Source organism: Manis pentadactyla, chromosome 4 (genome assembly GCF_030020395.1).
Source record: "Manis pentadactyla isolate mManPen7 chromosome 4, mManPen7.hap1, whole genome shotgun sequence".
NCBI lineage: Eukaryota > Metazoa > Chordata > Mammalia > Pholidota > Manidae > Manis > Manis pentadactyla.
This window is the reverse complement of record NC_080022.1, coordinates 108675720-108691671: the sequence shown is the minus strand read 5'-3', so window position 1 is coordinate 108691671 and position 15952 is coordinate 108675720. Positions and strand designations below refer to the sequence as shown.

General features: G+C 40.6%; 1 protein-coding gene across 3 annotated transcripts in view; it reads right to left on the bottom strand.

Moving 5' to 3' along the window:
- The window catches only part of CHD1L (chromodomain helicase DNA binding protein 1 like), a 77180-nt gene extending 72369 nt beyond the window's left edge, over positions 1–4811 (bottom strand). For 2 of the 3 annotated variants that reach the window (XM_057500626.1, XM_057500627.1), the window contains exon 1: positions 4636–4809. In XM_057500626.1, the coding sequence (XP_057356609.1) occupies positions 4636–4762 (127 nt within the window). In that variant the 5' untranslated portion in view covers positions 4763–4809. Of the gene's footprint in view, positions 1–4635 lie in introns of all 3 variants that reach the window. The other variant, XR_008997109.1, reaches the window with a different exon arrangement.
- Between the last annotated feature and the right edge of the window lie 11141 nt (positions 4812–15952).

The window sequence follows — 15952 nt, the reverse complement described above, 5'->3', positions numbered from 1 at the left end:
AGAAATAATGGCTGAAAGCTTCTCCAACTTGGGGAAGTAAACAAATATCCAGATCCAGGAAGCTCATAGAGTTCCAAATAGATGAACCAAAGAGAACCACACCAAGATACGTATAATTAAAATGTCAAAAGTAAAAGACAAGGAGAGAACCTTAAAAGCAGCAAGAGAAAAACAACTTATATACTAGAGAACCCCCATAAGACCATCAGCAGATTTTTTCAGTAAAACTTTGCAGACCAGAAGGGAGTGAAACGATATACTCAAAGTGCTGAAAGAAAAAAAATATCCCAACCAAGAATACTCTGCCCAACAATATTATCATTCATAATTAAGAAGAGAGAGAGTTTTCCAGACAAGCAATAGCTAAAGGGGTTTATTACCTCTAAACTAGCCTTGTAAGAAATATTAAAGAGGATACTTTTAGAAATGTTAAAGGTCACTATAACAAGAAAACATATGAAAGTATAAATCTCACTGGCAAAGGTAAATATACAGTAAAGGTAGTGGATTAATCATTTATAAAAATAGTACCACTTCTTGTGCCTTTCTTTCTTGTATCTGGCTTACTTGCACACAGAACACATAGTTGTGGTCATCAAATGTGTGGAGGTTTTCCCCCACACTAAGCATGTCTCTGCAATATCAGCTAGGTGTCCCTACAATTCAACTCAATACTGACACCATCTACCTGAAAAGAGCCAGATTCCACAGGTTAACACTCAGCCCCACAGGACTGCTCCTACCCACTTCAGATGCCCATAACAGGTAGTAGGTCCCCAGGTGACCCACAACTTGAGTCCAATTTGGCTACAAATTGGAGGTAGCCACAAATCCCTCTTCAATGTTTGGTTAATTTGCTAGAATGGCTTTCAGAATTCAGGGAAACACTTACTTATGCTTACCAGCTTATTAAAGAATATGGCAAAGTATACAATGAAGAGATACCAGGACAAGGTCTGGGAGGGACCTGAGCAAAGGAGCTGTTGTCCTTGTGGAGTTGGGGTGTGTCACCTTCCCAGTGTGGATGTTTGCTAATCTGAAAGCAATCTGTACTCTGTATTTTGCAGATTTTTATGGAGGCTTCATCATTTAGGTATGATCAATTATTAACTCCATTTTCAGACCTTTTTCCTTCTCAAAAGATTGGTGCACAAGGGCTACAAATTCCAAGTTCCTAATCATGGCTCAGTCTTTCTGGTGACCAGCCCCCCATCCAGGAATCATCCAGATGTCCACCCAGAGTCACCTCATTAGAACAAAACCTATTCCTTTCACCCAGGAAACTACAGGAGTTTCAAAAGCCCTGTGCCAAGAACCACGGGCAGAAACAATATGTATCTTCCATTATCTCTCAAGGCCATTTCCCCAACTGTCAGCTCCAGGACCCTACTGCCTCAGCCACAATCCATGCCAGCAAAATGGATGCTCAGTATCCACCAACTGCCCTGAAGTCAGGACTAGCTGCCAACAGAAACACAGAAAACCTAAATCCCTCCCAGACTATGGCCTCTCCCTAGCTTTCCCCTTCCAAATCTCCCATAATTAACAGGTTGGCTGAAGCCAAGTTACATGCACAACAGAAGTACAGGGGGTTCAGGGATGTAGTATAGCAGGCAGGGTGTTGGGAAAAGGAGTAAGTTTGAGGGTGCCCATTTGCAATATCCATCATAGAGTTATTTAAATTCTCTTGCCTGCCTCTCAGGTCAATGATAGTGAAAAAGCAGACAAAAACAGCAACAATAGTACATCTGCATATTCCAAAAACAAAGCAATCCTAACATACCTTTATGATCCAGTGTATTTTGGGTTTCTGAAGTGAAATGGAATGTATGGGATTCATCTCTGACACTATTAAAGGAAGGAAGGCCTACTGAAAGTTTTTTATCAGTGGAAAAAATACAGCAAAACAAAATACTTATTTAAGTCACCAATTTCCAAAAATATAATTACTTCCATATTTGAAAGAAAAAAAATAGAGTGAAGTTTCTTCCTAATAAATGTCTTGGGAAATAAAAAAATAAATATAAAGAGATCATAATTGTACTAGAAGAAATATATTAGGCCAACAATTATAAATGCAGAGTGGAAAAGCTCCTTCTAAGCAGAATAGTAGTAATGGCAAAACTCATACAGAAAAAGGCTGACAGAAATTTGACTACACGGAATTTTTAAACTTCACCACTGAACTATATACTCACACCCCCAAATCAAAAGGCAAACAACAAACTGGTAAACATATTCCCAATTCATGTGATAAATATTTAATATCTTCAATGCCAGAAGGATCCTAAAAGCAAAAGACAAACACCCTCAATTAAATAATGGGCAAAGAGCAAAAACAGACAAGGAATAAAAGAAAGACAAATATCTAAGCACCCATCAATACTAGGAACAAATATTAAACAAAACAACAAAAAATCATTCTTAACTTCTCAAATAGAAAGTATCAGTGTTGGTGAGAGTGTGAAGAAATAAGCAAAATTTTTGCAAACTCTTTCTTCAAGAAATGCTACCTTTTGAGAAAATTTCATAACTATAATAAATATTTGGTTACAAGGATATTTATTAGCATTATTTATAAAAGCAAAAAAAGTAAGAAACTAAATACCTAAGTATTTAGCTGACTAAATTATGGGCACATCCATACATGAAATACTGTGTACCCACTAAAAGATATTAAAGAAGACTAAATGATAATAAGGGGGAAATTATGATTTCCAAAAAGTATGTACATGAAACCTCATCTTTGCATCTCTCCTTCACTCTCTGCTCTGCCTCAGAAAAGAAAAATGAAAAGAAATTATATACATATATGTACACATGCATAGACCAGGAACTAGCAAGATGAACATATTATTAATAACTATTAATATCAATAATAAACTTAATAAAAAATTATATTATTAAAAACAGGATATTACGGAGATTAAATTTTTTTCTTTATGCAAAGACTATTACTCCAAATGTTTTAGAACAAGTACTGCTCGAATAATCAGAAGGAAAAAAATAAGTATTTTTAACCAACTGACAGAACAGTTTCTCAGAATATTAATTGATTCTGGTAAATAGAAATAGGAATTTCAATATATATCATCCAATGGTCATTCCTTTGGGTATACCTATTTACTTTTTTTTTCTTTCCCTCCCCTACCAATTTACCCGTGTTCATTACCAAGGTTCCACATTTGTATATTTCCTTCGTCATTCACTCACTCAACTCATCCACACAAACCTGCAACCTCTAATCTCATCTTCTCATTTTCCCTAAAACAGCACACACCCATGTGCACCTTTCTGGGGATGTATTACCTGCAGTCTAATATCAATGTGCATACTTTATCCAGCTCTCACACGTTCTCAAAGTATCATACCTAAAAACACACAAAAGGAAACAAGCAAACACACAAACACGTAAATTTTAGCTAAGATATGTCAGACATATAAATATCAGCCTATTAATTCTACCTTAGTTGGATACACAATGCTTACAGACACAGAACTATGTGATTCTTGTAGACTCAGAGACTCAGGAAGGGAGATATCTTCGCCCTTCATGTCTCTAGCCTATCATCTTTGCCCATCTCTCTTCTAGACTGGACATAACTACACCTTTTGTTTCATTTCAAGAATACAAAACCTCATGCTTCCTACGATTTAGCACATAGCATGAGTTCAATAAACACTTGTTTATACTTTTGAAAGCACTCACGGTCCCCAGTCTAGAAACTCTAGAAGGGCGGGGCTTACATTCGTTTTTCTCATTTCCGTACCTAAGACTTTATAGCATGTGGCTCTCGGAAGCACTTAATAAATAATTAATCAAAGACCCTACCATTGATTATTATTGGTCCAAGTTTCCGTTACACAATTAAAGCACGCACTGCATTCCCCATTTTATAAAGAAAACAAGGACGAGAGAGGTTAGGTGGTGAGTCAAGCGCAGAGCAATTGGACCTGGGTCTCTGCATCCGCAGGAGATAGGGTCAGCCTAGCTGCCTGCAGATCCCAGGGGAATGCAAGCATCCCGCTTCGAAGATTCCAGGGAAGGGCTAGTATAAACAAAATAGGCACGTGCCGGCATGAGCTGTTAACTGGTTTAAAATATAGCACTGGAGGAGAATAAACCAGTGGGAAAACACAAAGAACTGCGCGTGCTCGGTAAACGAAGAGAAGAACTGAAGGTTTGCGACGAGTTCTGATAGCTTTACAGAACCAACCAATGAAACCCCGCCAAGCTAGGCCTCCAACCCACCGGAAGAGAAACTTCAAACCCACACCCGTGAGGCCCCAGGACGTCCTCCGCTTTCAGCGACTAGGGCCTTACTTTTGGTACAAAGGTCTCACCAAGCTCCCCCGCCCCGGGCTGCCCGGGCCGCACGCAGGCCTCGCCTCCCGGCCGGAATTGCACTGCCCAAGTCCGCGGGGCCCGCGCGCTTCGTTGGCGCGGGCAACAGCCACCGGACCCAGCCCCACCGCGGGGCGAAAAGGGAAGGCCCTGCAGTCCGCAGGTTAAAAAACCACAGGACCGCCTGCCTGCGGCGCCGCAGGGCCATTCCCGGCGCGGGGTCCCGGCCCGGGAGAGGCGAATCCCGAAGTGCTAGCAGGCCCGGGCGGAAGTTCGCCGGGACCACTGACCTGTCAGGCCCCAGTGCCTTAAGTCCTGCTCCTGCACACGTGCCCGCACCGCCTCGGCTGGGCTTCGCAGGGCCAGTAGGAAGCGGGGCTGGCCGCCCTCCGGGGCCGAGGAGCCCGCACGCTCCATGGAGCCGGGAGAGAGCCCGCCCCCGCCGCGCCGCGCCCGCCCGCCCGCTCCTAATGCAGCCGCCGCCAGGGGGCGCCTCCCGCGCAGAGTGCGTACTCTGAGCCGCCGTCGCCTCTGGTTCAGGGACGCCCGGGGCACTCGGGGCCGCTTGAGTCTCAGCGCTTCTGCTTCTGGCTGTGCTCACATCCGCTATAAGCGACCGGTGTCCTAAAACGCTCTTCAGGGGCTCGCCCCGTGCTCGGCATTCACGTTTACTCAACATTAACTGTCATGTGCCAGATACACTCTGCCGGGCTCTGGGGGTTACAGATTTCAGTAAGACATCGTCCCTGCCCTTCAGCGATCCACAGCAACACTGTAAACAATAGCGCGATCACTTCCGTTCACACTAGTAATAAAATGGTTGGGGCCCTAAATCCTCTTACTTACACCCTGTAGGTCAAAGTTAGGAGCCTCTGAATGGAAATAAATTAAAGGCATGGAAGATGCCATTGCCAGTGGATTTCTCAAATCAATTATCGGGAGCAAATTGAAGCAGTGTTAAATCAGGGGCCACCATGACTCGACATTGGGCTTGAGTGGATTACTGATGTACTAACTTATGATTAGTAGTGTACCATATACACAAATATGATAACCAAATAGCTGCATTTATTGATGCAGTTAGAGGCGCTGCCCTATGGGCTTTCCACGTGTTTTGTGATTTCATGCCTCACAATAACCCTACAAATAGGTACTGTATTTGTCCCCACATTACACATGAGAGAACTGCAACTTGGAATGGTAATTATGCAAAGCCGGCGGCACAGAACCACTTTATTCTAAGAAATGTCATCAGAATAATATTTCCATTTGGGTTAACCTTTGTTCTTCCATCTTCAGTAAACCCAGGTTGAAGTTGTAGTCCTCCCCATCCTCACCTACCCTTAATATAAAAGAGAGAAATGAGTTGTGAGCTACAAAAGAGATGACTTCAGCTTGGTTTCTTTATTAAAAACTCAAAGCACTTTTTGGTGAAGCTAATTGTGTGTCTTGAGTCATTCTGTAAATATTAAGCGAACACATACTATGTATGTGTCAAGCACTCCTGGAGCTGGAGATAGAGGCAACTCTACTCTCACCCATAGAACATTTCAGTAAATTATACTTCTATTAAGCTTATATTTTAAGTTAACTTTATATTTTATGAAGGAGGAGAGAGGCAATAAGCAAATAAAAATCAGATAGTGATGAATGTTCAGGTGAAAGTGAAACAGTATTGTAATGTGGCTATGCTGATTTCTACTTGGATGTTTTCTCAAAACCATAAAATAGATTTATATACTCTGCTGGCTTCTCTGGAGGAGCTTCTGTCCCATGTGGCTGCTCAAGAGTGTTTTTTGCATCCTAGTCTCTGTGTCTGACTTCTGTTCTCCCCTCCTCTGTGGGTAAACATGTCCAGTAAAGCAGCAATTTCCATGACCTGCCATTCAAACAAAAGACTGCTTATTATTTTTAATTTTAAGCACATTTGTTTTAGCATATACCAAAAATAGGGTTCTAGCTGTAAGCTAAGTGTTCCATTGATACATTGAGTCTGGCATCTAAAATACAGCTAAGAAAGGTAACTAAAAGCCTGCAAGTCAGCTATAAAAGTATTGTAGGAGTCTGGGCAAGAGAGGATAGTTGTTAGGCCGGCAGGGTGGCAGTGGAGTGGTCAGAGACTAGATATATTACCAAAAAGGTAGAGCCCTCATATACTACTAATTGAGTATCTGAGAGAAGTAGAGGAATAAAGAATGATTTCAGGGATTGTACCTGAGCAAATGGTAAAATTGAGTTCCCATTATATGGATGGAGGAAGACTCAGAATGAGGAGATTTGAGGGACATCAAGAATTCATTTTTGGACAGAACAGCATGAAACAGTTATTAGATATCCAAGTAGAGATTTGAATAGTTAATCAGATTAGTCTGGAATTCAGGGGAGAGGTTGGAACTGAATATATAAATATGCAAGTCATCATTTTAGGATGGGCCGTAAGCCTTGGTATTAGATGGGAACCCCTTGGGGATGACTGGAACTATAAAATAAACTAGGCCTTGGACAACTAACATTTAGAACTCAAGAAGATGGGAGGAACCAGCAGAAGAAACTAAGAATAGCAGCCTGTGAGGTAGTATGAGAACTAAGAGCTGGTGTCCCTGAAGCCAAACAAAGGGGAGTTTTAAGAAAAAGGGAATGATGGTCCCTGTCAAATGCAGCAGGAAGGTGGAGTAAAGCTAGGACAGAAAAATAACCACTCGATTGAACAATATAGTGGTCACTGATGACCTTGACAAGAATGATTTCTGCATATTGTGGAGTCAAAAGTCTGATTGGAGTGGTCTTAAAAAAGAGAATAGGAGGGGGAAAATAGAGACAGAATGCCTTAGACCTCTTTCAAAGAGTTTTGCTGTAAAATGGAGCTGGAATCTGAGAGCACTAACTGGAAAGGGATATGGGGTCCAGGGAAGGGTTGTTTGTTTTCAGATGGAGATATCAGACCATGTTGAATGCTGATGGGAACAATCCAGTACAGAGAAAAACTGATGCTGCAGGAGTGGCATCCTTGAGTAGAGGAGGTGGGACCCAATGCACAAGCGAAGGGGTTGGAGTATATAAGGCAGCAGCACAGATAGCTCATGCACTGGAACATGTGGAGGCACAGTACGTGGACGGACTTGGTGGGCAGAGCATGTGGAAGATCTCTTCTGACTGTTTCTGTTGTCAAAGTGAAATAGGAAACAAGGTCTTCAGATGAGCCTGAGGAGAGAGAAGTTTTGGAGGTTTGAGGAAGGAAGTGAGTGAAATAGTTGTCTGGGCAAGTGGGAGAGCACATTGACTAGAGAAATATGTTAGCTTTGCCAAGCAGCAGTGAGGAATTTGAGGGTCATGATCATGAGACCTGTCAGCATGGTGTGTGTTGGGTGCAGGTGGGAAATAGTTAGGGAATTGAATTTTATGAGGGTTGAATTTTTGCCAGATGAGCTCAACAGAGAGTGCTTGTACTGGCCATATCCCCAGCATCAAGAATAGAGGTGGACACGGCAGAAAAGGCCACCACACCCATGAAGCTTAGACTGTAGTGATGAAGACAGACAAAAAAGAGGGGAGGTACAAATAAGCTATCAGGTAGTATTAGTGCTAATAAGATTGCTAAACAGGCTAATGAGATGAAGAGACAGGCTGGGGAGAAGCTCTGGATAGGATGGGCTGAAGAGTGTGTCACTAAGAAGATAACATTTGAGCTAAACTTTGAATGATGAGAAGCCAGCTGTGAGAAATCAGGAAGCCAAGTGTTCAAGTCAGAGAGATCACAAGGGCAAAGACACTGACGTGGGATTAGCAAGGGAGTAGTGCACCTTTTTAATTGGCAAGAGGACTTGGTCATTGATGGGATATAGGACTGAGGGAGAGAGGAACGTCAAGACTGACTCCCAGGGGCTTTGCCTTGGATAATTGGTGGATGTTGATGTCACCACTGAGAGAGAGAACATAGGAGATGAAACCTGCTTTGAGAAAGGGAAGACAATAATTTAACTTTTTGGGTATGTTGGATTTGTACCTAGGATACTGCCAGCCCATGTATGTACACAATAAGTTTTGTTGAATGTTTGAATGAGGTACCTGGAGAACAACTCTAAAATCCAGGTATGATTGTTACAGCCTTGAGGTACTGAGAGGACATTTCACAGATGGGCACACCAAGGCACAGAAAGTTTAGGCAACTTGCCCAGTTTTCTAGCAAGTGGATGTTGACTGCCAGAATAAAGTCTAACCCCAACTCCTTTTTCATTGCTCAGCTTATTTAATCATGGTGTTCATGTCAATTCTTTGCTTTATTGCTCCACAGGTAAGGTGTACCATCTGGCAACAGCAGCCCAGTAAGATTAATGGTAACTGAATTATGCCAGTGATGGACCTTAGTACCTGCCAACCTTACGAAAACAAGCATGATCCAGCAAATCTTGGTAAACCATTAAAGCCCCTGTTGGATCATATCAGGACACTAGCTGGCAGGATAACAGCAGGTAATAGAAGGACACTAGCTGTCAGGATCTAGTAAATCAGATACGGAGACTGAATAAAGGCTGAGACCATCAGTGAAAATCTGTACCAACTGCTTCTTGAGTATATGCACGTAGACCTCTGGGCTCAGGTTAGAATTAGGTCAATGCCCTTGGGTGGAAAAATCACTATACTGGAATGAAAGAGAGCTGGGTTTTCTTTCTCCCAAGAAAGGAAAAACTGTATTTTGAGTTGGTGGAATATAAATCTTTGGCATCAAAGAATACATATTAAATTTAAAACCCAGAAATTCAGCAGAAATATACTAAAGAGTGTGTCACATTTAAGTATATCAACAAAGTCAGCTTTACAGGACTCTTGCCCAGTCGCATTAGAAAATTGCCACTCCCTTTCAGTACCAAAAGTAAGCACATAACCCTTGAACATTATATCAGATAAATCTTTGAGGACCAAATACAGAGGTTGTAAACTGGCAGCTGTGCCACAGGTCAAAATGTGCCCATCAGTCTCTTGTTTGAAAGGACTGTATTTTCCTTTGTAATTAAACACCTTTTGACTGTCATGCCTGCCATCGAATTCATCATGTTTGATTTCACTCCTTCTGTTCTCTACCCTGCAGTATAATGTTTATGCAGTCCACCCAGCTAATCCCAAAAAGCTTTTGAGCTTGCCAACTCTGATGTAACTTTTGTGACATATTTCCATGGAAGGAGCAGGACCCCTGTCAATCATAAAACCAGGAAGCCAAAATTTTTCTCATGACTCAGTCTGCGCTGAAATATCTTTAGACAATGTGATCTTGCTACTGGAAGCTATAGTCCTAAGGACTCCGTCCTGCTCTGGTTGACAAGAGCCCAAAGGCATCTTATGCTCCAACCCTACAAAGCCTGGATCTTAGGTCTGAGAAAGGAATACACCTGTTGCACACATCTCTCTTTTCCTGAGGCACTGCTGTAACTGTGATGCAATGGAGTATTCTCACCTCAGTCTCCCAAAACTTCTCAAAATTGGCATACACAATTAATCTCCATAAGCAGAGAGTGCTTCTGGAAAGCCTATGATATGTAATACATGATACATAATAATTTATAATGAGGATAATAATAGCTATCCTATAAAGATGTGAAAATTAAGTGAAATGACTGTTTTTTACAAGGAACTAAACACAGATTTGAATGACCAGGGTATAGTGAAGGACCAAAAAACTTAAGTTGGGAATGAGCCTGTATCTCAACAATGGAGACTCAAAAAGTCGGAATTATCTCTCTTTGTTGAGGTCCTATTAACTTCAGTTACCTGGGAAATCCACAGAAAAGTGTTCCATTATGGTTTTATGCGTGTCCCATAGATATAAGTTCTGAAGATGAACAGAACACACACACACACACACACACACACACACACACACATGGGATATCTACTCATGGCAGGGACATGGATCACCAGCTAGGGCAGATCATACTATTATTACAACTCAATAATAAGACACTACACTTTTTTAAATGGGCAAAAGTTCTTCACAGACACTTTGCAAAGAAGATATACAAGTGGCCAAGAAACCAGGAGGAAAGGGGTTCAACATTGTTAGCAGTGGGGAAATTCAAATATAAAACTCCTTGAGGTGATACCTCACGTCCACAAGAATAGCTGACATTGTACCAAATGTTGAGAGGCTATGGCCCTATTGGAACTTTCATATATTGCTGGCAAAATGATACAATCTCTTTTGAAAGCTTTTTGGCAGTTGCAACTAAAGTTAAACATATAACCTAGTCTATACCCCAGCAGTTCTAGTTTCAGGCACACAAAAATATGAGAGCATGTGTTCACAAAAAAGACCTGTATATAATAAAAAGCCTTCTTCATAATACATCTGGTTGTAACCCAGATGTTCATTAATAGCAGAACAGATAAACAAATTGTGTATTCACACGATAAAAAAAAAGCTAACTACTGATACATGTAACTACTTGGAAAATCTTAAAAACGTTAAGCTGTATATTGCTTCCAAGCACACAGAGTACATAGTGTATAATTCTATTTATTTCAAGTTCAAGAACAAACTACCAGGTAACTAGATTTATTGTCATGATCATGTCACACTATACAAATATCAAATTGTTACAGGTTGCGTTTGTTCTCCTCAGTTCTTGTCCCAATGGCAACAAAGAATTGAAAGGCAGAGATGTGCCGTGAAGCAGAGTGAAGGTTTTATTTGAATATACTCCAAGGGAGGAGTAGCCAGACTCAAGGTAGACAAAGGAACCAAACTTTTAGGGGAGTGTCTCTTTATTGCCAAGAGCTGGGAGGCACTCCTTTTGATTGACAGAGTGAGGTCTTTGATTGACAGCTCTAGTTATACACCCATTCCTCTTGGTGTGCACTTTTCCCAAGAATGCACAGAGAAAAGCCCATGGAGTGAGAGGTAGAAGAAAACTGAAATTTTATGAGATTATAAGGTGTGGTTTGGGTGATTCCTAGTTTTGCTGGCTTGTGCCTGGATCTGGTTGGGACAGGTTTGGCCTGGTCCTGATAGGCAAGAAGTTATCTCCCTGCAAAGCCTTTGTTGTCTTCATGTGGGACCCTCACCTGGACAGAGTTTGGGCAGGCATTTTTTTTTAACCTTATCTTCTTCTTTCCAGGCTGCTGTGTCTTTCTCTTCTACCTAACATTCCTAACAAAATCATTGTGTTGTACATTTGAAACTAACATAATGTTGTATGTCAATTATATCTCGATTAAAAAACTAATCTATGGTATTAGAAGTAAAAGTAATGCTTATTTCTGGAGGTGGGTATTGGCTGGGAAAGCGGCCAAGCGGACGCTCAGAATGACACCTCTGCTCCATCTTCACAGTCATTCTACATCCAAACCATATCCAGAATCATCTGTTTCTCAGTATCTCCACTGACCCACCCTAGTCCAAGTCTCAGCTGTCTCTGATGTACACGCCAGAAAGGACCCTTTGCCTGAGGGTGAATGGGAGGACAGAGCCCCCAGAGACTCATTGACTACAAGGGCTGTTCTCTGTGTGAATCACTCAGAGCCATTACCTCAAAAATTCCATTCCTTGCTGATCTGGGATTTTAATTTAAACTGATTTTCTTTCATACTATTTTAAAGATTCAGTGGATTTTTTGATCTTCAACAATGATAAAAACTAACTTTTTAGAAACCCAATCATTCCATCATTGGAGATTTTCCCTTGCTTTTTATGGTGTTTTTAAGTATCTTTAATTCCTTTTTTTTGTTGTTATCATTAATCTACAATTACATGAAGAACATTATGTTTACTAGGCTCCCCCCCTTCACCAAGTCCCCCCCACACACCCCATTATAGTCACTGTCCATCAGCGTAGTAAGATGCTGTAGAGTCACTACTGTCTTCTCTGTGTTGCACAGCCCTCCCTTTGCCCCCCCCACACTATACATGCTAATCATAATGCCCCCTTCCTTTTTCCCTGCCCTTATCCCTCCCTTCCCACCCATCCTCCCCAGTCCCTTTCCGTTTGGTAACTCCTTTAATTCTTTTTAATGGGTTTATATTCTGTGTTTCTAATCATCTTTGAAAATCATGGAAGGCTTGGTTCTGCTGTTTGTCTTTTTGTGTGAGAGCATGGTGTGCAGCCCTGGACCTACAGAAAGCACAATGGGCAGAGCTGTTTGACTGACATTTCATTTCAAAAAAGAAACACAGATGGTGTCTTTCAGATTAGTTTACTTTTAAACAAATGCCTGTTTCCTCACTTGTGCATGTGCTTATCACACCTGTATTAATATCTTGTGACTGCTCTAACAAATTATCACAAACATAGTGGTTTAAAACAATGCATATTAATTTTCCTATGGTTCTGGCAACTAGAAGTCCAAAGTGGACTTCTCTGAGCCAAGATCACAGCATCCACAGGACTGCGCTCCCTCCAGAGTCTCTAGGGGAATCTGTTTCCTTTTCTAGCTTCTAGGGCTGCATTCCTTGGTTCTGGGACTTCCGCCATCCTCAAAGCCAGAAGTATGACATCTTGCCTTCTTTCTCTATGGTCAAATCTCCCTCATTCTCCCTTTTATATAAGGATGCTTGTGATTACATTAGACTCACCTGGATGATCCAGGATACTCTCCCCATCTGGAGATCCTTACTTTAATCACATCTGCAAAGTCCCTTTTACCATATAAGGTGACATTCACAGAGTCTGGGATCAGAATGAGGATCTCCTGAGGGGCCGGCCATGATTTCAGCCTACCACAACACCCACGATTTATCTCATTTCCTTCCTCCCTCCTCTGCGCCTAACAGAGTACCTAGCATATAGCAGGCATAGAATGGATATTATAGTGTAAGTGACTCCTGCCCTAGTCAGGATTGACTAATACAGGCTTTACTACTGTAATAAATAAATTACCAAATGTTAATTCAACAAAAATTATCTCTCACTCATGTCACAGTCAAATGCTGATGGGGCAGTTTTCCTCGGCAGTTCTTCAACCAAGATTCAAGTTCCTTCTATCTCACAAAGCTGCTGTCTTAATGGCCTCCAAAGAGCAATATTTATTGAATGAAGGTAAGCAAAGTGCAGACTTCACAGGAAGAATTTGGACATGGAAGAAAATCTGAGTTGAGGTAAGGTTATGCTGCCCAAAAGCTCCTCTTGGTTGGACCTTTGCAGAAATCCCTTTGTAAACAAAATTATATATCCATGCACACACAAACACACCCACACACAGATGCTCCTTCACGTCTTATATGCATTATCTTGGAACTCATTATTATTACTATCACTGTGCTACTGCTCTTTCCCAACAGCATGAGTAACTGAGTTGAACCTGTGTATTAATTTGCATGTATGGTACAACCCAATGAAGAAATTGACTCACTTGCAAATTGGCAGTTAGCCTAAAGAGAAAATCTGAGTCAAGGTTTAAAATATTTTACAAGTAATTTTAAAACAGAGCAAAACATATTTGTCAAATTCAAAAATATTTAATTACAAAGCACAATTAAAGTGGTAGAGCATTAAAATTAACTTACATTGTAAAACATTAAGTTTTAAACATAATTCTTGTATTGTTCTGATTGTAAAATTGTAAAACTGATTCAGCAGGAAAAGATTAATATTCCATTTATAAGAATATTGACCAGTTTTTCCTTTAAGTAGGCATGTCTAGTACATTCAAAATTACTCAATTAACAAGTAACTCATTTTTAAGTTAAATTTCCAATCTGTAAAATGGTTGTTAAACCACTCTTTCAGAATTTCATTTTTAACAGGTATTACTATAGTATAACTCATATTTATAACTGAAAGTTTTTATGAAAATATCACTCTTTAAAAAGGTGCAGGCCCAGAGAATATTAATACTAATTGGTGCTGGATAAACTGCTATAAAAAGCAAAATTAAGAGTTCAACAGCACTAACAAAATAACAGTTTACTTAGCGTCCATATAACAGTTCAAAATTAGTAGCTCCAGATAAGAAGGTGCCTAAATGACTGCACTCCCTGTGGCCACTGAGATTCTGTGTTCATCCTTCTCCCTATATGCTCATCCCCACCCCAGGGAAACAGCTCTGAGTCCTATTCAGTTATGACACCCAGTTCAAGTTCTGGAATCTCTGGATGACTGCAGAGAATCTCCCTCAGATTCAGATGTGGCTCCTTGTGGTCCAGCAACTCATTAATTGAAAGAAAGTCATTTACCTTCTTCAACACCTGATAAACCATGGTCTAATAGAAACAGGACGATGGGATGCAATATTCTTATCTCAAGTGTCCCTTGACCCTTCCACTACTGCAAATCTTGGAGGGGAATGGAATGTGAAACTAATTTTTCCGAAATCTCAGGGGAGATACATTGAGGTAACTGAAAAAACCCTGCTTTTTCTTTCTAGGAGAAAGTTGCATTAGACAGAAGGAAAAATATTTGGTGACAGAAGGCGCTCTATTTGGTGTAATCTGTAAAGACACTAGTTGAATAAGGGATTTTTGTAGCAAAGTGAGAAGAGAATCCAGAGCAAAAGTAAAGAACAACCTTTTATCTTTTTATTAGAACTTTTGGATTAGGTCATCTTGATGTGGCTATTAAAAGAATAATGACATTTTGATAAATAAGAACTACATCAAAAAGCAAAATCATTTTTAAATTACTGAGAATTATGTATAAAATTTCGTCCTGGAGCCTTTTCCTCCTTACTTTCCTATTAGGCCATGTTGACACTACGTGTTCCCCACTGTGTGTGTGTGTGTGTGTGTGTGTGTGTGTTTACTATATTTTCATATAATTCAGATCATATGTTTAGCAGAAATTTTCCTGATAGGGCCCAAGTTATTCCTCACAAACCAAATGTCTATTTTTAAACATAAAGCAGTTATGTTTTAAACATAAAGGCAAGTCCAGCTAAAAGCAGTTCAACTAAAGTGTAAAACATAAAGGTAGAGATTAGGGCAAAGAGAAAAGTGATGCAAGAGAGATGAGAAATGGAAGAGGGACTTGCGATTAAGTAAAAAATAAAAATCTCCTTGTAAAGGAGCAGTGAATAAAGTGATTGAAAGCCCAGGTCTGAAGCCAGATGTCCTGCTTTGAATCCCTGTCCTTTCACCTACTTGCTAAATGGGCGTGATGCTTCATGGGGTTGCTAAGAGGATTGCCTGGGTCCATTTTAAACCTTTTGAACCATACAGGATAAGCCCTTGAGAAATGCTAACTATTGACCTATGAAGGATACTTTTTGGGTGAGGCCTGTAAGTCAAAACCAGGGCTGGCATTATTGGCATCCCACTGTCTTGAGCCAAGTTGATTCAGGGAGTAAAAGGCGAACAAAGAAATATGGCATCAGCTGCAACCTTCGTCTCTGAAAACCCCTTACATCTGTCAAAATCCAGGGTTGGATGGGCCCTGATTCTGAACGACTGTATGAAATCCTATATCCATTACGTTGGCCTTTTCTGCATGAGTTTATATTTGAAAATTCTATGTTTACATCTTAAAAGTCAATACTTTGTGTTTTTAATTACACATACAACTGTGCGAGCAATGGCACTTAAAAAAATATTTCTGTTGTATTAAAATGATCTGTTTTGGTCTTCAATAAACTATAAGCTCCTCTAAATTGGAAAAGCAATCCACTCCTTATTGCACCCCAGCA